This window comes from Tribolium madens, unplaced genomic scaffold (genome assembly GCF_015345945.1).
Source record: "Tribolium madens isolate multiple individuals breed KSU strain unplaced genomic scaffold, Tmad_KSU_1.1 Scaffold_91;HRSCAF=231;Tcas5.2_LG7, whole genome shotgun sequence".
Taxonomy (NCBI): domain Eukaryota; kingdom Metazoa; phylum Arthropoda; class Insecta; order Coleoptera; family Tenebrionidae; genus Tribolium; species Tribolium madens.
The window spans coordinates 8,658,596-8,681,695 of NW_025401063.1; the positions used below are offsets into that span (position 1 = coordinate 8,658,596).

The 23,100-nt window shown below is 36.1% G+C and overlaps 1 protein-coding gene across 1 annotated transcript in view; it reads left to right on the forward strand.

Annotated features, from left to right (window-relative positions):
* The window catches only part of LOC123010818 (zinc finger SWIM domain-containing protein 4-like), a 51,405-nt gene extending 28,718 nt beyond the window's left edge, over window positions 1-22,687 (forward strand). Inside the window, 11 exon segments of the mRNA XM_044407959.1 lie at window positions 10,598-10,712; window positions 11,987-12,114; window positions 17,655-17,947; window positions 17,998-18,300; window positions 18,355-18,629; window positions 18,790-18,926; window positions 18,982-19,368; window positions 19,420-20,147; window positions 20,199-20,465; window positions 20,521-20,739; window positions 20,800-22,687. Of these exon segments, the coding sequence (XP_044263894.1) occupies window positions 10,598-10,712; window positions 11,987-12,114; window positions 17,655-17,947; window positions 17,998-18,300; window positions 18,355-18,629; window positions 18,790-18,926; window positions 18,982-19,368; window positions 19,420-20,147; window positions 20,199-20,465; window positions 20,521-20,739; window positions 20,800-21,309 (3,362 nt within the window). The 3' untranslated portion in view covers window positions 21,310-22,687.
* The last annotated feature ends 413 nt before the right edge of the window (window positions 22,688-23,100 follow it).

Here is a 23,100-nt window from a genome sequence, read left to right on the forward strand (position 1 = left end):
AAAGATTTATCTATTAGGTGGAAGAGGCTTTTTTTACGTCACAATGCGTTTTTCATGTGTAAACAGAACTTTATACTAACCTTTTAAATAAAAAAGGGGTTGTTTGTTAGTCTCTTTTCTATTATACACTTACATACCTACTTTTTTGCTAATTATAAAGCATACCAGGTATTCGACGTTTGTCACTATTGAAATTGTTCCAATTTTTTTATAAAATTTATTGGGTGTATCAAAAAGCAAACACCTTTGGAAAAATGAGGTGTGCAAGTGAATACTAAAACTTTTTCTAGGACTAAAGAAAATTTTAATTTTTTTGAAAGTTCTTAGGTCACCATAACATAACGAGGCTGTTGCCGCTAAGCAATATAATGAAATTCATTGATTATGATTACATGTAGTATATTTTAAAAGAAAAAGCATTTCTAATATTTCATCGGCTTATTTTTTTATACTCTTATAAGTTATAACATACAATATTATTGTTCCTGTTAATTTGATTATTATTAGTGAAACCATTATTGACAAAAAAATTGGTCTTCAAAGTTGAAAATTCATTGAAGAGCAGGCTTTAATGACAATTATGACTTCAAAACTTTCAAAATTCCCGTAACATCACATGAACAACAAGTTCAAAGAAAGAGGTAACTATGTAGGGGCCGTTTTACACTTATCAACGAAATGACATTGATTTCCCATTTTTTACCATGGTGGTACCATGCTTTCAATTAAATTTTAGATTTAAGTGGCCTATGGCTTTGAAATTAGTAAATGTTGGCAACATTTAACCTTGTGACACCGCTATCGCCTCACTGGCAACGTTGGAACAGTGTTTTTTTGAGTTGAAATAGGTTAAAAATGTTGATTTGTGTTGTACTCGCCAAATTTTCATACAGAAAAAACATTGTGAAAAGTGCGGAAGTGGTAATAGCTATGGCACGAGATATAAATTATCAATAGTATAGGTATAATATCCCGAGTACACGCCAAATCGTCGATAATTTAGAATCATTTTGGCACGCATGAGGGATATTTTGTAGACTATATCCCGAACAAAATTTACTAAAACAATATTTTCGTTATTAGAAATTAAAAAAAAAATATTTAGGTATGCCAAAAAAAATTACGTCAATCAAATATCAAATCTTTCAAATTTCGAGATTCATCCAATCAGATTCGCGGAAATTTAGCAAAGGGGTAAATTATCGGTAATTTGCACAAGTGCTAAATTATCTCGTAATTTGAATCCGATTGGATGAATTTCAAAAATTTTAAAGATTTAATTGGCTTAAATTTTGTGAGGGAAATAGTCAAAATAATCTAAATTTTACACTTGTATAATCAAATTGTTATTACTCGAGGAGGACCGGCCTAGTAGCCATCATCTGACACAATTGGCACCTAGTGCCATTTTAGTCGCCAGACTGGCAACGTCGCTACTGTGTTTTTTGAGGTGAAATAAGTCACAAAGATTTAATTTCTGTATAAAAGAAAAATCTGTTACAACTGAACCCCACTGACAAATTTAGAGCCAAAATACTCCACTATGGCATACTGAAAAAGACATTATAAAAAATGACAAAATAGGATATTGAAATGGCACGACATGTAGTTGTAGTATCCTTGATAATTCGTTGTTGCCAGCTTTATTTCAAAGTCAGATGTTACTAAAAAGTATGGATACAGTTATACCTAAATATTATAAAAACTATTCGTCAAAACTTATTGAAATTTGGCATAGGTATGCTTAAAAGTATTTAAATTCCATCGCCTCAGATGTTTATGAAACTGTCTCCATTTGTTCTGGGGAACAATGGCATGAAGGGTCAAATTTAATATTTTTAAGAGCATTTTTTTCTATATAAATAAGTTCTGTGACGTAACACATGCATACTTTATTTTAATCGAAAATTATCGAACTAATTTAATTTTGAAGAAATAAAATAATTTTTTAGCCTTGGAAATGTCTTTATCTATCGTTAGCTCTTTGCCGCCTGAACTTTGACCAAAAAATAAGTAAACTGATGTTTCCCAAATTTCAACGTGCTAAACCGTTCTGAAAACATTTAACTGTATCCATACTTTTTAGCGACCCTGTATGTTCGTTTGATTTTAAGGAATGTGCAAATATTTTAACAGGTGATAGTAGAGCTTAAAGGAAGTCAAAATAACTAAACTTTCCTTATGCAAATGTTTATAGTTTTTGAGATACGATACAGAGGGTTTTATTCGTCGAATAAATTTAAATTTAGGGCGCGGCCTTAAACTTCAACAACTCAAATTGTAAACAAAGATGATCTCTGAGGTTAGCTCTTCAAGATCTACATTGTTTTAAAATTAGCAAAAATAGGCACACAAAAAATGGTCCTCATAAAAAACTCATAAAACGATAAAACGTTTGTATCAATTTTTTTTTGTTGAAGACATCACCCAATTTCATCGCCTCAAATGTTACCGTTTACTATAGCAATGTAACCTTTGGGATAAAGTACTCAAAGGGATGAAATTTCGTTTATATTTTTTGTCAATTTTTCGGACGCTAATGGTGGAGGTTGCACCTTTTATATCTCAGAAACTATAAACATTCGGATAAGGCAAGTTTAGTTATTATGACTTCTTTTGAGTTCTACTATTACCTGTTAAAATATTTGCACATACCTTAAAATCACCCAGTTTACTGCTTTTTTTAAATAAACTTCATTTACTTAAAACAAGATTTATTCACGGAAATTTTATGATGGAATGTAAATATTTGCATGCCAATTTATTGTTAATTTAAAAATTCGGATTTTTCGAATTAATTAGCCATCTGGTCCGTCTGGTTAATTTCGACTTGGAATTCAGCTCATTAGAATATGTAACATTCTTCACAGCTTACAAAATTTGCTTATTCCCATACTATATTTTCCCCTTTAGTGTCCCAGGTGTTGCCTTCACACACCTGACACCTGACTTTGGCACATTGTTTCCACCTTCTATCAGTGTTATAGTCTCATCCTCGCCGCTAGGGTCCAGTCAACTCCCTCGAATGAAACCAAAACAATCCGTCAAACGTCCCAATCCGTCCCGACCCGACAACGTTAACGGAAAGCAATGCAAACACTAAACGTTACAAAGTGACAAAAACCACACGAGCTATTAAGTGATTAAAGCGGATGTAGCGTAATTAAATGATGGCAGTAAAGGATAGCACGCGATATGCCGACATGGAATGGCAGTGCTGCTTTAAACGATCGCGACGCGGGCCACACGCCCTGCCTGTGTTCAGGACCCGATTAAAACGAGATTCGGGGGGTTCAGCGCTGACGTAACGATCGACCCGTGCCGATGAAAAACTGCGATACGGTGCTGGCGACAATAAGCCGACTAGATCCCTCTCCCTGCCCACCTGATGACCTGACGTATTATCATAGTTGGCCCGTTGCCGCTTTCATTCACGTGTTTTTCGTCATCACAATGCACAGTCGCAGACATGGATAACCTTTTGTATGAACGTAAATAAGCCGTAAACAGATGCGACCTTCGCCGTTAATGTCATCCGTTCGCGTTTAATGAACGGGTCACGTGCATGGACGCCATTTTTTGGCAACCGCTAAAGCGCCTGCTCTACAAGGTCACGTGACGGTGGGAGGGATAGCGCATGGCCGATTTTGATCAGAGTGATTCTAAATATCTAGACTAGTCTAAATATCTATAATCGTTTTCATATTAATGTGCATCGAAGTAGTCGTTGAAAGGGATCATTTTAAGGTGGGTGCGAAAATTCAAACAATCCCAACCTCAATCTACCGTAAAAATAATTTTCTCAAATAAATGTGTACCCCAGCCTTTGAGGTAGCAAAAATAATTAAAATTGACAACGTATCTAATTAATATAGTGTGGAAAACATAAAGATTTTTGTCATTATTCATGTGATTAAATTTGTTCTGAATGACATTAATGACACTTTTTGTATGAATCGGCCTCTAATTTAAAGAAGCATTTAGACTTCTACAACCTACTTGATGCACATTAATATGAAAAAGAGTATATAGGTATACTGCTTAGGATAGGGTAACCCAACAATTATTTTCTTGAATAAAACTTCAAACTTGGAAATTACGCCATACTGCAAAAGCACTTAAGTAGGTAAAATAAAAATTGTTAAGTAGCTGAGATTGTATACAAGACAATGTACATATATTTTTTTACATTTTTGCTGGCTTAGCAATGTGCATTTTTATTCGAAGAAAAGAGTGATTCAACAAGAGATTTAAATTTAGCGATCGTTTTTTGTTGTTGTGATTCATCGTGGGAAATCAGAGAGGTTGAATGAAAAGGTCCTTGTTCTCCAAATTATTTAATTAAACCTGGCTACATGGTTAATGTTTTGGTTATTTAATTAATTAATGTCTACAGGCCTTCGCAAAACTAATTTATTATTGTAAACTCTAAGAATTAATTGTTATTTTATTCTATCTGTTTGATTGTTATTCTAAATTATACAATTTGTTGTTTGTTACGTTGGTATATGTAATCATTAAATAACACAAAAAAATGTCGTTAAATTCATTTTATGAAAAATCGAAAATTGTGTTTGAGTACAAACTGCTATACCACTTTTATTGATGGTGCTGGTTGGCACTTGGAAATAGTTTAATATTTCCAAAAGTTGACATTTTTGTTAGACCAAAGTATGAAAGGCTGACCGCTCTTGGGCCCCATCAGGTGGCTTCCGATAGAGATTGTCATAAAGTATGTCACCTACATGGCCCATTATTATTGTGCAATTTGTCACGTTGTAAACGAGGGCCAACATCCACACACCATTTACATCTTTTATTACCGATCACTGTACCAAAATCGATACTTTAATTTTACATCGAAATGCACTACGTCTGAAAAGGAAAATTTTCATTAGCCGCAGCTTTTTGTACCGACTAATTTAGAAAGGAAAACGCTCAAAATCAAATTGTTCTCTGAAATCCACTTATACTCCGAACATTCCGGGATTTTAATCTCGTTAAGTCTGCACTTTACAGCCGATATTAAAATATACCGACATGTGTGCGAGGGTTTGATAAGATAACCAAGGAAAAAAAGCGACCCTGTGCGGCTAATAAGGAGGTCGGGAATTTTAGCCTGGAATATGCATATACCTACCGAGCAATTTTCTATTTTACGACGTTGGTACGTTATATGGAACATTACATAACGCCATTACTAAAACTGGATAGTACCTACGTATGTACTGCCTTATCAGAACTAAATGGATGTGATAAACTATCAAGATGGATGATGTCATAATTCCATTCTATCCTGATTACTGCTGCCTTTTGTACACAGAAAGGGATTAAGCCTTTTAAGGCAACTGACAATAAATTCATGCTTATCTAGATAGTTATACAATCTTGCGTCCAATTTAAATTCGCCGCCAAATTGCAAAAATACAATTGGGTGATGCGAAACATATTCATTACATTACGTCAAAATTTTAATACATCATATACAGGATGCGCCAGAACTCGTGCCCCAGAGAAAAATGCCATATAAGGTAAGATACCAGGAACATGGAAAAAATGTTAAAAAAAAATCTATAAAAAATTCGAAGTTATGAGGGTTTAAAGTTTGCACTTTGACTCTATTTATTTCTGTTAGAAAAATAATTTTTCAAGTTTTTTTGCTATAGGCTATTAAAAGAGGAAACAAGGAAGCTGTATCCTAAATTGTAACTCTGTTCAATGTTATTTGTGGCTTTTATTGGCAAAATATTTGTCTCTTTACTAAGTTATTGTAAAAAAAACATATACAAGATCATCAGTATCATTAAATAGATATAAAAAAAGTCAAATGTCAAAAAATAAATGTCAAAATTTTTGCCAGATAGAATTTTTTAAACATTTTTTTCATGTTCCTGGTATCTTACTTAAAAATTTTCTCTAGGGCGCGAGTTCTGGCACACCCTGTATACGCATTTGGTTTGGGATTTGCCAATTTTTTCTTCGGACTGGGACTGGGTGTTCCAGAAAAGAGTTTCTTTGACAACGTTATTCCACTTATGCGAAACGACCTGTATGTTATTAACTTATTATTTTTTAACCATGATAAGGGTCTCTAAAAAGCGTAGTATACTGCTATGTATTTTGATTTAAATAGAAGAAATTAATTATTCTAATTACAATCACATTTTATTTCAACATTTTATTTTATAAACAATAATAAGAGTAATATACAGATGTCCTAGAAATAAAAAAAAACTCTATAGGTAGATAGAAACACACAGTGTTTGTAGTATTCATTTCTTGATAATACATTCCACTTTAAAAATAGATGCTATTTTTTATAATATTTTTCAATAATTTACTAGTATACAGGGTGTTCCATTTTTATTGTTACAAATTTAACCAGGTGATAGAATATTCAATTTTAAGATAAAAGTTTCCTATAAACATATATATCGAAAAATTTTATATAAGGGAGCCACATCCCCTGAAAGGGGTGCATCTTTTAATAGATTTTTTTCAATATTTCAGAAACCATCGTGGATAAAATTACAAAATTTGGTACAACTGATAACCTTTATACACCAAATGAATTCAACGATAAAATGTCGAAATTTTTACTCAGGGGCGTCCTAAACTGGGGGGTTTAGGGTAAAAGGTACTCTAACTATGTTGGCGGTTGGTTTTTGCCACTTTCAGCCACCAAATTCTAAATTTCACAGTTTTTCACAAAAAAGAGGTCTCTTATGTTTTTTCGATAAAACTTACCGTTTTTGAGTAAAATCAGTTTACAATTTGTCTTACAGACCATAAAAATATTGTTTTTAATTGGCGCAATCAGTAGGATTCGTAGAAGTAATTGTTCCTTGCACCTTTGCAGCAAAATTCGTTTTAGCGTTTAATGTGCAATTTTGGAGACTAGCTTGTCGAGAGAAGAAAAGTTTCATTTTCTCGGCTTTTTTTAACGGAAGGAAAAAAACAGGTACTTCACTCGACTGGAAGTTAACAAATCTTGAATGAAACAAGAGGCATCATTGGCAAAGGTTTTTAAAGGCAAAATTATGAGCACTGGCAATTTTCGTAGGCTAGACTTGCCCCTAGTATTATTATTGATTAGTTGGTAAATTATGAAACAACATTAAATTTACTTACCTACATGGTAATAATGGATTTTGTTAGAGGCCCTTTATAAAGCGCTCGACAAGTAGTAAATAGTTAACAGTTTAATCATATTTTATTATCTAGTGCCTAATAATCTAGATTCCAGAACATAACAATTGTTTGAAAACTTTAAACGGGCTTACTCACATAATAGGAATTATTTAACTACTCATAATATGTTAGGACAAATATATTATAGTAAAATAAAATACTTTAAACTAGTATTTATAAGAAGTAAAGTATAATATTAGCAACATTCTTAAAATAAAAGAGTAAAAATCTAATCGTGCTTTGGCACGCATTCTGCGTAATCCGGCACTGGCCCTATCTCCCATCCACACTCTTGTTTTTTTGTACTGTTATCAGCCCCAGGAAATAGACGTCCCCCGGTTTGACCAGATCGGAGTTCGATCGAAATAGTGTGGTATCTCGCAATCTGAGCATCGTTCGTGTGCATAAATTAAGGGAGGGCCGCGATGGTCGGCGATACATAATAATTTTCATATATGCATAAAATGCGTGTCTTTATCAGTGTATAAATAGAGTCGGACGAATCGAAAGCAGCGCAGCGCAACGAACAGAACAGAACAGCAGAGGTATGACAGAACACTTCCCCTTTAATTCGCGTCGCGACTGTGGCGGCCTCGCTCGGCCGGCCTGTCTGGGTCTAGGTCACCTCACCCCACTTCCCCGTCGCCCACCCGTCACGGAATCTCAAGGCTAAATTTGTTTATACCTGCACTCGCATCACCATCCTCGACGACTGCCTCTTTTGTTTCTTCTTCGAAGTGGTCATACCGCCATCTGACGGTACAATATGGCCGCGGAAAAATGCGACCGGGGGCTCATTAATCATTTGGCGTGGGGGTGATATTTAATATTTTCGGGTGTAGGGCTAGACCCCAGACAAAGAAATTTCCATGTGTGATGCACGATATTCACCTGGAACTTGGATAATCGCTGAAACATTATTCACAATTTGCACGTCACGTATTCGAACAAAGTGATTATTAGCGGTGGGGTCATTGAATGCTGAATGATTTTCGTTTATGGCTAACAATAAAGATCGCTGAATTTCGCGGATTTGTTACCCTTCCGAGCAACATTCCGTTCATACAGTCTCCGTCACTATCCCGTTTTGGGCATTCGAAGCAAGAGCAGACGACCTTGACGTTGATGACAACCCTTCTTCTTTTCCCATGATCTCTTGACCTGTCAATAAAAAACTCCGTTATGACTTGACTTCTTGCTTTCCAGAAATTTCGGCGTTGCGACATGACATGATACAACCACGACTGTGGTTTGGACACCGCATTATAAAATGATTTATTAAAAAAAAAACAATTATCGCTTACTATTACACCACCATTTTATCCGCCAATTTTATTATTGAATTGCGATTTAAAATACAGTAAAGCCCCGATTATCCGACTTCCGGTTATTCAGAAGTCCGTAAATAAAAATGATTTTAAAATTAAAAAAAAAAAAAACTTGAAGCCATCAATCGCATGGACAAAGGTAAATTCCTTAAAAAAGTAGGGGCGTATCTTAAAATGAAAATTATGATTTTTGGATTATCCGGAATTGAAAGGGTCCTGTCCTCATTAGGCAATCAGGGTTCTAGTGTAGGTAGCAAAAATTATCAATGGATCTCAAACCCAATATCTAAACTTTAAAACTTAAAATATAATAATCATTTTAGCGTAGTCTTTAAATAAAGAAGTTCCTACCTAATTCTTAGAACATGAATTGCATTTTGAAACCAAAAAGTACTGGAGTAGGAACAAAAAATTAGGATTGATTAAGGAAAAACAACTTTTAAATACATACCTACATATGTCAATAATTCTAAATTAGGTAACTTTTCAGTCTAAGAACTCGAATCTTTGTAACAAAAATCGTGCTGTTTGTGAGGAGAAAGCAGATAGACTACTGAAATAATCAAATATGACCGAGAATGACTTATTTTGTTCTCTTAAAAGTTTTAAAAATTTTCTCCTATCAAATCAACTTCTTTCTTTATTATTCACAAGTGGTACCAAAGTAAAGTTACTTCCTTTTTTTATTAAAATTGTTTTAAACAATGGATTATTATTATTTGCATCTTTCACTTATTTTCGATAGGTGATATAATAGATGTATTTATTCATTGCTTAGCGAATGTTTCCTGAATTCATCAAAGCTGGTTTTATAAGTTCTCAGACAAAATAATTAAACTAATTAGGTTAAAAAGAAAAAAATATGTTAGTTTTTTCTAGTTCTATTTTGTAGTTTGTGAAAACAATGATTTGCATTTTAAAATTAGGATTTACTTTTGTCATTTGATTTTTGATGAAGTTTAGTGATATAAATTATGTAATCCAAAATGCTGAAAAATACAGGATGTGGTTGGAACTATAAAACATTTTCAGGTTTTTAACAGATGTTAATAAGGTTAGATACCTACTAAACTCTAGAATATTTAAGAAAAAAGTGATTACTTTGGACATCTATAAATTATATAATTTTTATTTACTTATATTTTCACCAATATAATGAAAACCCTTTCGAAAAGCAAGACAATGCTATGGGCAAGGTTTCGCTTTATAATAATAAAAACATGAGGGCAACTTATTATAACATACAGAGGCATTTCTGTGAACACAAACTGTAACCAAACAAAGTTTGTATAGAAAAATAATTACAGAGAAGCCCCTGAAATTATTACCTTCAAATATAAACCACGATTAGATTTTTATTCGCATACATTTGCGTCTTTGATCTTTCGGAAACCACACGGGCGTTTACAAGAGCTTGTGTTCGATTTTACCAACTTTTGGATTATCTGCACTTTCGAGCTGCTTCGCGTTCATTTAGGACAAAATCGACTTCATCGCCGCGAATTCCCATAGGAGTTCTTCTTTGTTAGCTTTTTTTACCGCTAATAGGGCTTAAATCGACAATTATAGACAGCAGTTTTTAATTAATTTTGTACATACGAGCAGTTTAAGCAAGCGGTGTCCGAGAAGCAACACACATTCAATTTCATGTTTACTTTTTTAATTATTATGTGGTAGTTTCTGTATTATGGTCGTAGAATTTTGCATGTTCCTCTGTATATTTTATTTACTGCGTCAATAATACTTAACTTGTCAACCTCCAGCAATCTATAAGAACGTGTTGGAGCATCGAGGCCGTGGGAAACGTCTTGACGCGCTACCTTTGAGTTAACCATCAACGTCCATAGCGCACTCAGTCTGACAAGGGGAGAAATCATGCAAATTATTTCGTAATTTCTTTTAAATTGACCCCGCAGATTGCGTGTTAGCACTTTCTTTACTTTCCATCCTTCTTTTATCAATTCGCGTCGACATTGAACCTTTTTTCCCGTCATTGTAATTTAATTACTCTTTTATCTTTGACACACTGACCAAGAATTTAGTAGTGCCGTTTAAGAAACGTTTTTATTTGGTTTCAGGTTTTCATCTGAGCGGTATCGTAACCGCGTCGCGGACTTTGCCTCTTCAGACAACGTTGCCTTGTGGAGTTCAAGAGCCACCTCAAAAATTTAAAGTGTCTGTGAGTTTTGACAGGTAAGGATTCCAGTGGTCAGCTTTTTGGTTTGTGGGAGTTTTCTAGGTTTATCACGAATTTACCGATGCTTTTTGGGTAGGGGGTGAATGAAGCTTTTAATTTAAAAATTTCAATTCAAGTTGATTTTGAAAGGGGGTCGATTATTCCATTTTATTTAGCATATTTTCAGGTCATCGAACATGAGCCTTAGTAGGTTTTATTTTTAATGTGATATTTCGACTGCAATCTGCATAGCTATACTCCCACGAATTTCAAAAATAGATCAGGATTTCAGTAAATTTTGAAAGACAATACAAAAGCAGACAGTTTTTAACGGAGTATCGGTTTTGCTTCTCGTATTTTGAATATTTTTTATAAAAAATTGTTAAAAAAGGTATATAGAGGGGACTACAGAATATAAATAAATGGGTTTCTAAATTCTTAAATAGTTTTCTTTCCATTATGCTGATGAGGAAAAGAAAGAACAGTTATATACTATAGTATAGAGAAAAATGCTTTTGGTGTCATAAATCACTCCTCCAGGTATTCTATGGCAATTCATTGATAAATTCCTATAATTAAACTGACTCGTATTACTTTGGGAGTGTATTTACTGTATTTAAATTTCCATTTTCCTCATACAAAATCTATTTTCAATTAATATTGGTTTCGAATGCTAAACGGGTTTTAAGTTTTTTTTCGTAATTAATATGCTTTTTGATTTTTTTAAAGCTAATTTTCATACCTACATGAAAAATAATTGTATATAATGTTGTCTGCTAATGTTGAAAAATGAGAAAACAGAAATTTTAATCATCGCATTTCATTTATTATTATTCTGAAACAATTTCGTAATCGATTTGTGTATTTTACAATTAATTAATTGTGGTTAGCTTTGCTGATTGCGTTGCATTAAAGGTACGCAAATATTTTTAACTAAACAGAGTTATCTCTTAAGAGCAGTTAATTTACGAATTATTAGCAAAAGTATTTTTTTATTTGAAAACGGTTTAAAAGGTTAGAACGATGTTGTTCAACGTTTTTCTCTTCAAACGATGTACCTACATAATAAAATGTTGTTTCACTTTCCCTCCGGCTTTTTCTATAAATCTCCGTTGAAACATCAAAACAACCTCCTACAATTAGAATAAATACCCGTTCACTTTGATCCTCTTCGAATCTTCTCTATTTGTCGCGAATTCACAGACCATAAAGCAGTTTTGTTGTTGCAAAATGAACAGTTTAAACTTTTATCATCTCGAATTCGGGTAAATTCTTGAAATTTGTTTTTCAGATGCAAAATTACCTCTGTGACCTGCAGTTGCGACACGAAGGATATCTTCTGGTGTCAACACGTCGTAGCGTTGTCCCTCTACAGAATTCGGAATGCGGAGAGCGTCCGGTTGCGGGTTCCAATTTCAGGTGAGTTTTTCGATATATGATAGAGGAGAACTTCGGCTTCCATCAGCGACGTTGTCACAGCGGAATTCGAAAGTCGTAATAACTGAATTTGAAGTTGCGACGCTATCTGATATCTGTAATACTCTCTGGTCCGGTCCACGTATTCAGGTTTTCCATAATATGACATGTCCTGAGGTCGTTTCATGAATATTAAGCAGCGACATCAATGATGTTTTTATCCCGTTTGCACCGCTATGCGGTGGACCTAATAATTTATGACCATTGCTTGCTGTAACATACACACGACCTGCAAAAGTGCACCCCAGCAAGGAACTCAAGACACCAATAGACTAAATTGTCTATAGGTAGTAGGTATTTCGCTAAATAAGGATCCAAAGGCATAAGTTTATTGTTATAAGATCGAGTGAAAAAAATATTTTTTGTTCTGGAGTAAAAATGACTTTCTTATTACGGTATTCTACCATTTTCCGTGTATTACAATAAATAAAATCATAAAATGAATGAAACACTTATTGAAAAATGATAAAAGATGATTTTCTTCAAATTTAGCTAAAAATATTAAGTCGATTTTACATTTTATTGGTGAAAATAATGAAAAAGTAAATCAATTGTTAGTTGCATTGATAACCAGCGTTGGTGCTTTTTATTCCTGGATAGGTTGGCATTTTACTCGCCATATAATAATAATATCGACGTATTCAGCGCATTCACATTGTGTCTAATTTTACTTTCATAGGGCTGTTTTCATTTCGCATGTTATTCGTTAATACGTGAATAATGCCCTAAATAAATATCTCTCCTGCAGCAATGATACTATTCAGTTCTCTCAATAGTCTGATTAAATTACACACAATTCTCTCCTTTGAAATTTTCGACCCTTTAAGATGCTGAAAGCACACAAGTGGGCCAGTCCGTATCATTGCAATTGCAAATCGCCAATTAACGGTGCCCCGAATTACTCATCTCAGTCCCATTTTCCATCAATTAAAGCCAGTCCCGCGATAAATATGACACAACCACACCTTTTTTAAAGCGAACGTAGTCCGCGTCTCCGCCCAACCGCTGTAACGATTTCATATTACAGAGTTTTTCTGGGCGCAGAGGCCGCCTTGGCGCCCGGGGAGCAAAAAACTATAAAGTTTTGCCATAAAATTGTAATATCATACTATATACAGGTTGCAACGAGAGGGGACCCGCGCTTATTGATCGGCCGTTTCTCGACTGATTCAACGATATCATACGAGAAGAGGGTGAACATCCCCTTTAAAATAAATTAAAGCCGCGGGTTTGTTACTTATTTCCGACAATAAACACCCGAATTGTCCCTTTTCATTGATATTTAGGGTTACTGGAAAACCATGAAATACCACAGCATTGTTCAATTCAAACATAAATGCAGGTTTACAATTGACTGAAAACGAGCATTTGTCTTAAAATATTTTATTCACAAATTGTCATTTTTTACTATTGATGTAATTTAATTGAATTAATTGAAACGGGATCCTGAGTCCGGTTCTGTTGATTCGGAGCTTTTACCACTTCCACACGCCGCTCTTGCGTCACCTCAGACACTCGCCGTTATGTTGAGGTTATGTTAGTTAGAACAGAGTAGTTTTGGCGGGGGTCATCGACTTATTTTCAGTTTTTCGTGTTGTTTAGCTTATTTTAATCCTTTTAACGTAATTATATAATCCACCAATTCGTGTCAAAGTGTTGTAATTGTTTTTTTTTCCTCGAAAAGTGTCGTTTAAAGTAAAAAGTGAACAAAGTGATTCATTTGAAAATGCGGCACAATAACGAAGATTTTTTCGATCAGTTTGATCCAAAATCAATTTCTAAAGTAAAAAGGTTCAATTTCAAAGCAATTGTCGGAGAAGGATCCGTAAAACAAACTTCGGACGGAAATGCGAAAATTGAGGTTATGTCTACAAGTATTGAAGGCCAAAAACCCATTATTAAACATGAAAATTTATCGAAAGTAAACACTCAAAACAAAGCAAATACTAACGTAATTAAAAATGGATTTGATGCGTTTCGAATTGATACCAAAGAGAAGAATCTTAAAAAAAATAATTTTAAAAAGCCGGGAATCGAAAAAACGATCATTTCTCATCACGCCTTCGAGTCGAGCGCTAAGCAAGATGAACATGTTGGAACTTTAAAAAAACAGGTCACTAAAAGTGAATCCCCAAAGAAATTTAATTTTAAAAAGCAGGATACTATAAAGACAAATTGTGAATCTTTGATTGGTGAGGCTGAGGCAACGTTTAATCGGAAATTCAACTTTGTTGAAACTTCCAAAACAAATGTTATTAGTATTGAAACTCCCAAAAAATTTAATTTTAAGAAGCAAGATATTGTGAAGGTCTCCATATCTCGCGAATTATTGCAAAACCCACCCAACACCAACGTTAAACAAAATGAATTTGTTGGAAATTCGTCAAGTTCAAGTTCACAAGAACATATAAATAATTTGCCCCAAGAGAATCCCTCAAGTACTTTTTCTGTAGATGATTACATGGATGACGAGACTTTTGCTAGTTTTCTGGCATGTGAGTTGGATTTAGAAATGCCTTCGAACAATACTAAGGACTTACCACCTCTTCCTGAAACTACGCAAACCTCATCAACTCCTCCTGAAACTACTCATAGCGGATTCTTCGCCGGCCGCAGCGATGATTCGCAAGAGTTTCGTAAGAAGTACCCCCATACAGAGGTCTTGTACGAGGTTCTCCACCAGAAATTCGGATTGAGGCACTTTCGGCCCCACCAAGAAGAGATAATAAACGCTAGTTTAACACAGCATGATTGCTTCGTTTTAATGCCGACAGGTGGAGGGAAGAGTCTTTGTTACCAATTACCGGCCGTTCTGATGCCAGGTGTAACAATAGTAATTTCGCCATTACGAGCTCTAATCAGCGACCAAGTCGATAAATTGAATGCTTTGGATATACCGTCAGCTCATTTATGTTCAGATGTTAAAAAGGCTGATGTTGATGTAATTTTCCAAAAGCTTCATATGCGGGAGCCAATCTTGAAGTTGCTTTATTTGACTCCGGAGAAAATGTCGGCGTCGGGGAAAGTTACAGACATGATTAAGTCGCTATATGCACGTAACAAATTGGCGAGGTTTGTTATTGATGAAGTTCATTGCTTGTCACAATGGGGGCACGATTTTCGACCGGATTATAAACAATTGTCTTGTTTACGTAAACAGTACTCTGAAGTACCGATCATTTGTCTGACTGCGACAGCCACTAAGCAAGTTCAAGGGGACGTTACAAGCATCCTAGGACTGAGAAATCTTAAAACGTTTATAAGGAGTTTCAATCGGCCCAATATCAAGTACAAGGTTATTCCTAAAACGGGCATAAAAGTCGTAGAGGAGATAACAAAGCTGATCAAACAGAGATTTTATCGGAAATCTGGAATTATTTATTGTTTATGTCGAGCCGATTGTGAGAAATTGGCAGAGGATCTTTGTCGATTGGGTATCAAAGCTAGAGCCTATCATGCCGGTATGAGCGACTCTACTCGTGAAAAACAACAACGAGAGTGGATGCAAGATCAATTCCATGTCATAGTCGCCACGATAGCCTTTGGTATGGGAATTGACAAACCGGATGTGAGATTCGTCATTCACAACTCCATGCCAAAGTCAGTAGAAGCGTTCTATCAAGAATCTGGAAGAGCAGGTCGTGATGGTGAACCTTCCTATTCTTATCTTTTCTATTCGTACGCTGACGCAGGACGTTTAAAGCGTCTTATGCAAATGGACCGCAATGTTAATAAAGCCGCACTTCATGGTCACTTCGAAAACTTATACCAAATGGTGTCTTTCTGCGAAAATATAGTCGACTGTAGACGCTACTTGCAATTAATACATTTGGGCGAAAAATTTGATCGGAAAATCTGTATGGAAAATAAAGCTATGATGTGTGACAATTGCGAAAATGTTAAAAACAATAAACTATCAGATGTGACAACACAGGCTCGTGAGTTGGCTCAATTAGTACACGATTTAGCTCGACAGGAAAATGTGACTTTACTTCACGTCGCTGAAGTGTATAAAGGAGCAAAACTGAAGAAAATAGTGGAAAAGAAACATGACCAGCATAAGTTTTACGGTGGAGGAAATTCTCTAGACCGTACTGACATTCAAAGGATTTTGATAAACTTAGTTCTACGGAAAATTTTGACCGACTTTTGTACATACACCGGAGATTTTCCTGTCGTCTATATTAAGCCAGGCGTTAAGTTTAATACCATTAACCAGTCAGACCTAAAAGTTATGCTTTCGATTAGAGCAAAAATTGCTCCTGTTGCAAAAGTGACAATGACGAAAGTTTCATCTGACGAGTCAGGAAGTCCAATTCCGTCGACTTCAACTGCTAAACCAGTTGCCGTTGACAAATTTAAAGTTAACTCTATTAAGGTCCAGTGTCACGAGGAATTGCTCGAGGAGTGTCGAAGACTGGCAATGGAGCGAAGTGTAACTCTATCTTCTATTATGAATTTGTCAGCTATCAAAAATATGTCGGAAGTTCTACCAAACACCAAAGACGAATTTATGAAAATTCAACACGTTACCAAAGCTAACTATGAAAAATTCGGCGAATATTTTCTTAAAATAACGAAAAAATATAGAGAGGAATTGAACAAATTACAGTCACCGGTAGTGTCGTTTAATGATTCAAATGCATTTGATGATAATGATTGGTGGTTAGATAGTAGCCAAAATACTAGTGGAGTTAAACGAAAATCGGCTTCGGGCTATAAGAAGAATGCGAAACGGTTCAAAAGGAATTATTATAAAAAAGGAAAAGGCAAAGGACAAAGTAAAGCTAAGAGTTCTAAAAAATCGTCCAAAAGCAGTAAAAAGGGGAATTCGCTAGGCTTAATGCCTTTAAAAAAATAAAATGGTGATATGGGATGTGTATATAATTTTCAGTTAGATTGTTAGTGAAGATCGGGACAGGATATGGGGTAATTAAATTTTTTTTACAGAAAAGTTTCGATGCATTAAAAGTAGTTAGCTAAACCAATTTAAAAATTACTCGACTTTATTGCGTAATTAGTTTTTGTTATTGTTATTACTTTATTCACCACTTTTTTTAAACGGAAGCTTCATTTGTTTTAACATCGTATTTTAATTTGTATGATAATAACGAATGGATGTTTATTTATGCCTTTGGAGAGATTGTAAAAACTAATTATATTTTTTATTATATTCAGTGCGACTAATGAGTTGTTGAAAATTAAATGCCTCATTTTTATCAGGTGCAATTTTTGAATACATTCACCTCAGTTTGAATTTTATGAAAAGATAGAATAAAGAGTGCCACTTTTGTCCTACATTTTTTGCAGTCACAACACAAAATATAAATAAAAGATGATTCGTTACCTATTTTTGTACGGACATGTAACTGATATTTTTTATTTTTAATTTTATGAGCCAAGTTTGTTAATTTGTCAAAATTTTACGACGGTTTCATCTCTTTGTTTTTGCAATTCGTTTGAATGTTTCACTTTTGTTCCAGAAACTCTTTTGCAAATGGATCGTCAGCAGCTACAGAAATTTGTTCAGTATTTGATATCGGAGCACCATACGGAAGTGTTGCCAACCGCCCAAAAACTAGCCGATGAAATTTTACAACAACGTTCCGAAATTAATCAAATCCCCGGCGCCCCCGATCCGACCGCCGGGGCGTCAGCGGATGATGAACACTCGTGGCATTTGGACGAAGAACAAGTATGCGAACAAGTAAAGTCCTATCTGTCGCAAGGCGGCTATTACAACGCCAACAAACAACTCAACTCGTTATTTTCAAAGGTGAGTGCGAAAAATTTACCTGACTGGTTTTTTATTTCGAAATAATTCAGGTGCGTGAAATGCTTCGCGCTCAAGATTCCAACGGGGCGAGAATGTTGACGTTGATCACTGAACAGTTCCTTTCTGATCCCCGGTTGCAAATGTGGCGTAACCAAGGTACACCAATGACTGATAAATGTAGACAACTATGGGATCAATTGGGTTCCTTATGGGTATGCATCGTTCTTAATCCGAATTGTACCCAACATGAGAAACAACAATGGAAATTACTATTGGAGAAATGGACGTTGATCGACGTCTGTCCTCCAGAAGATCCAGATTTTAGGTTACAGGATCACTCGCATCGAGATTCGGTTAGTTGGAAGGTTTGCAACGTTTAACTTGGTACTATTTCTCTTTGTTTGCAGTATATTAGTAGGGATAGGGACAGGGATAGGGACCGATACTATCACGAAAGGGATAGAGATCGGTACGCCGATAGGGAACGGGATAGGAGGGATCGCAGGGACCGGGACAGGGAGAGGGAAAGAGACAGAAATCGAGCCGCTTACGATTCGTCGGATAGTTCGGAAGACGACGATGGCGATAGTTCGTACAGTCCTAGACATAGTAAACGATTACGATTATCAGGGAGTCATTCTAAGTCAAGCGTACCAACGTTACCAAGGACAATTTTTCATAGGTGAGTGTCGTAATAATCATGGAGAAATGTTAATACCATGACTGAATTGGTGGTCAATACGACAAAAAAGATTTTATCGTTTCATTATTAATTTTTGTTGTTATTATAATTTTTTAGATAGATAAATTCCACATTTGAGTATTATTTATTGTATTTTTAGGGCGTTAGATGCGGTGGGCATGTCTTGGGATAACATGCACTTAAAAAACATTTTATCTAGTGATACATACTGTTCACATGTTCCTGACACAACTAGTTCCGGCAGTTTTAATTCACAAGGCCAGCCTTTATGGCACGGTAATTACAACCTCTTTGTTTCTTACTTCAAAAAATGCATCGATATTTTTCGTAGAATCGATACCATTATGTGCGGCTCGAGTCGACTCTTTACGTTCCCATGGCCATATGGAGGCCGCTCTAAGACTGGCGGTTTCTGTAGTTCGTACAATGAAGCAACAGCAATTGGTTGCGCAACGTCGTTGGCACGAGAGTCAACAAGCCAGTACTAGTAGCAGTAGCAATAGCAAATGTCAAACAAGTTGCAAGACGACGCCGTGTACGTCTCGATGTACGGGACAGTGTAATAGCAATTCGTGTTCAACGACGTCTATCACGGCTCCTGCCAACACGGATTGTTGGGTGGGACATCCCTTGGACCCAATTGGTACTCTTTTTGATACGCTTGCCGATTCTTCAATCATCCCGGATGATCAGAGACCGAGAACTCCGAGTTATCTCGGTAGGTTTTTTAATTTTCGTAGGTGATTATTGGCTTATTTGAAATGTTTAGATATCGTAGGAATGGAAGAACAGCACAACATCAGGCCAAGATATCACCATGTGCCTGTAGTGGGGTCGCGGGACCGCTCTGAAACCTACTTAACTTTGGCGTTTGAGGTGGCTTTGATCGGTTTAGGGCAACAGAGGATAATGCCAGTGGGGTTATACGCACAGGAAAAGGCTTGCAAGCAGGAAGACCGACTCATAGCCAAGCTGCAGGAAATCGAATTGGATAACAGTCTCATAGCTGTACTTAGAAGACAAGCAATTATTCTCCTCGAAGGAGGTCCAACAAGCGGCCTAGGCATCGGTATTCACCCCGAGAGTATACCCATGCACACTTTTGCCAGGTTTCTGTTCTTGTCGCTTCTGAGTTGTTATCCTGATTTGGCGTACGAAGTCGGTTTGCGAGCGATGCGATTGCCTTTGCTGGAGGAACACGAAGATTCAGATGACCCTCTTGGGGGCAATAGTAGTTCGTTGATGATGAGGGGTTCGCCAAGGTGGTTTACTTTGGGTCACATCGAAACTCAGCAATGCGCTCTCAGTTCAACAATGCTCAGTGCGGCCAAAGGTGAAGTTATGAGACTGCGAACGGTACTGGAATCTTCCCAGAGGCATATCCACAGTTCTTCCCATTTGTTTAAACTTGCTCAAGACGCGTTTCGGTTTGCGACGCCGGAGAATGGACCGAGACATCCGACGTTGCTGAGTGTGGCCTTTGAGTTGGGTCTTCAGGTAAGTAACAATTGGAAGTACTTGGAAACGATGGTAATTTTTGTGTGTCAGGTTATGAGGATGACTTTGTCGTCTTTAAACTGGCGGCGACGTGAAATGGTGAGATGGCTGGTGACTTGTGCGACAGAAGTGGGAGTCGATGCACTTATCTCAATCATGCAGAATTGGTATCAGTTTTTTACAGCGACTGAAGCCACCGGTCCTGTTGCAACCACAATAATGTCACATAGTACCATTATGCGTCTTAATCTTAGTTTTAGTCAACAAGAAGAATTGTCCAGTTGTGCGAGAACGCTAGCTTTGCAATGTGCAACTAAGGTATGTACTAAATTAATTCACTTGTTCCATTACATAATTTTTTTAAACATTTTAGGACCCTCCAAATTGTGCCTTGAACGCGTTGACGTTGTGCGAGAATGAGGCTCTGGCCTTTGAGACCGCTTACCAAATTGTCGTGGATGCAGCCTCACACATCATGACATCTTCGCAACTCTTTACCATTGCCAGATACATGGAGCATAGGGGCTATCCAACCCGAGCCTATAAGCTAGCCATGTTGGCTATGAAAAACGTTCATCTCGCTTACAATCAGGTAATATGATTTTTTTTTAGTATCTTTTGATCATATACTGATATGCATTTTTTACCGTAGGATACCCATCCAGCAATAAACGACATCCACTGGGCGTGCGCCTTGAGCCATTCGTTGGGCAAAACCGAACTTACAAACATGATCCCTCTTCTCGTTAAAAACGTTCAGTGCGCCACCGTGTTGTCGGACATTCTCCGTCGGTGCAGCATGACCGCTCCGGGCATCTCCTGTTCCCACGCGCCTCCTTTAGAAACCGGAAAACATCATTCGCATCCTCACCGGAGTCGTAGTTGTGCGCCCGGAATCAAGCCGCTGTCGTACGACAGGCCCCCATTGCGGCAGCTATTGGAGGCCGCCGTCGCCGCCTACATCAACACTACGCATTCGCGGCTTACACATATCTCGCCGAGACATTACGGCGATTTCATAGACTTTTTAACGAAAGCCAGAGACACGTTCGTGTTGGCGCACGATGGCCATGCGCAGTTTACGCAACTAATTGAGAACATGAAGGTGGCGTACAAAGGCAAAAAGAAACTCATGTTTCTGGTAAAAGAGAGATTTGGCTGATATAACTTGAAAAAGTGGTACATGTAGTGTGTGCGTTTTTAACGCGGATCGCCACGATGATGTATTATGCCTAGCGGTCTACAAGCGCCTGTACTATATGTAGCTCGCTTCAGTTCTTTTCATAGTCTAATCTAAATGGACAATATTCATGAAATGAGATTTTTTCGGCTATTTATTGACTGTTTATTCCCTCTGAACAGACTGATTTTATTGTTTTATGGGCAACCGGGCCAAACTTCACGCTGGTCACGTGATAATCATAATTATGTGTATATTTTTAGGTAATAAATAAGTAAGAGGTCAGCTTGAACTTTGACGGGTTGCACTGGATCTCATTTGTATTTGTAGTATTATTTTTTTATTTTCATCAGCATTTCTATTTTTATGTTTTAGGGTCTCGTAAATCAAGGTATACATTGGAAGAAAAGGGCGAAACTAGTTTTTCACAATTGTGTGCAGCTTGGCTTTTTTACCGATGTGTACCTTGAATTTTCCAACCCTACGTTTCCTCTGTCCCATGTCGCTTTCTTACTATTTAATGTTATATTTGTTTACCAAAGATTGTTGTTTGTATAGTATTTATGTACATATACCGTAAGAGAGACAGTCTCATTAGTTAATTGGGAAGCATACTTGAGGTGCCGTTTGAACTTCCTCGTGCGCCACCGTTTATTTCACACCTTTCAAGGGATGCTTTCCACAAATACAAGGTAAATGCTTCCTGTTATATTTATATAATACAGTATATCAATAAGTACAAAATAACTCTAAACACGCAGTCGACCAAGCTGTAGCGCGATGTCAGCTGTCATTCCGTAAGCTACCTCTCCGAGCTAAACCTAACATTCAACCGCGCTTTGTTCATGTTTAGTTTTATTTTTCTGGTTGGGTGTTTCAAAATTGACTGATTTATACGAGAAAAATCAAACCGACTCGCTTAGCTCTCCCGTTTTTAATTTGAAGAAGCAATCGATACTTTCAACAATGTTATAAAAATACAAAAATGTAAAGTCGCTGCTGCAACATCTTGTTTTGTTGTTTTTTCGTGTCTGTGATTGAATCTTTTTATTTAATTATTACGTTCGTCCAGTGCCACTAAAATAAGTTATGGAAAACATCGTTAACTTTTTTCTTTTTGTAATAAGGAGATGTAAATATTAACTTGGCCAAATTGGTACACGTTCCATTCCAATGAAAATGATTTTATATAATTCGTTGTTGTATTGTGTTTTTTGTGTATAATAATCATTAGGAAAATGTACATATTGCCAAAAACATTTTAGTTCTTTATTTGTTAAAAAGCAATTATTGCGTTCAGTCTGTCTGTGTATTAATAATTTATGATTATTTTTACGATAATAAAAATATTTGTAATTCATAACGACTTTCAATCTTCTTCAAACCCTGAATAAATAGTTAAAAAATTCCTGGTTTTGAATTAAAGATACAGCTACATTAAAAAAAAAAACGGGAAATGTCAGAAAAATTTAGGTTTTTTTTTTCAATTTTTCCATCGTGTAAACGTGTTTTATTAAAAATAGGTTAAAATATTTTCATGGCACTTTTAATTCTGCCGCTAAATTCATAATTTTCCTACCATTTTCCAGGTGAGCGACGATTCTGGCTTTCTCTACTTCACTTAAATGCGGCTTTACACAAGTCGGTATAAATTTAATGCCATTGATAGAAATATTTTTAATAGTTATTGTCAAGTTGACAATTGACAACTAGAACCGAATTTACATTTGGAAAAATTTCATTTCCCGTTTTTTTTTTAATGTAGCTGTACTT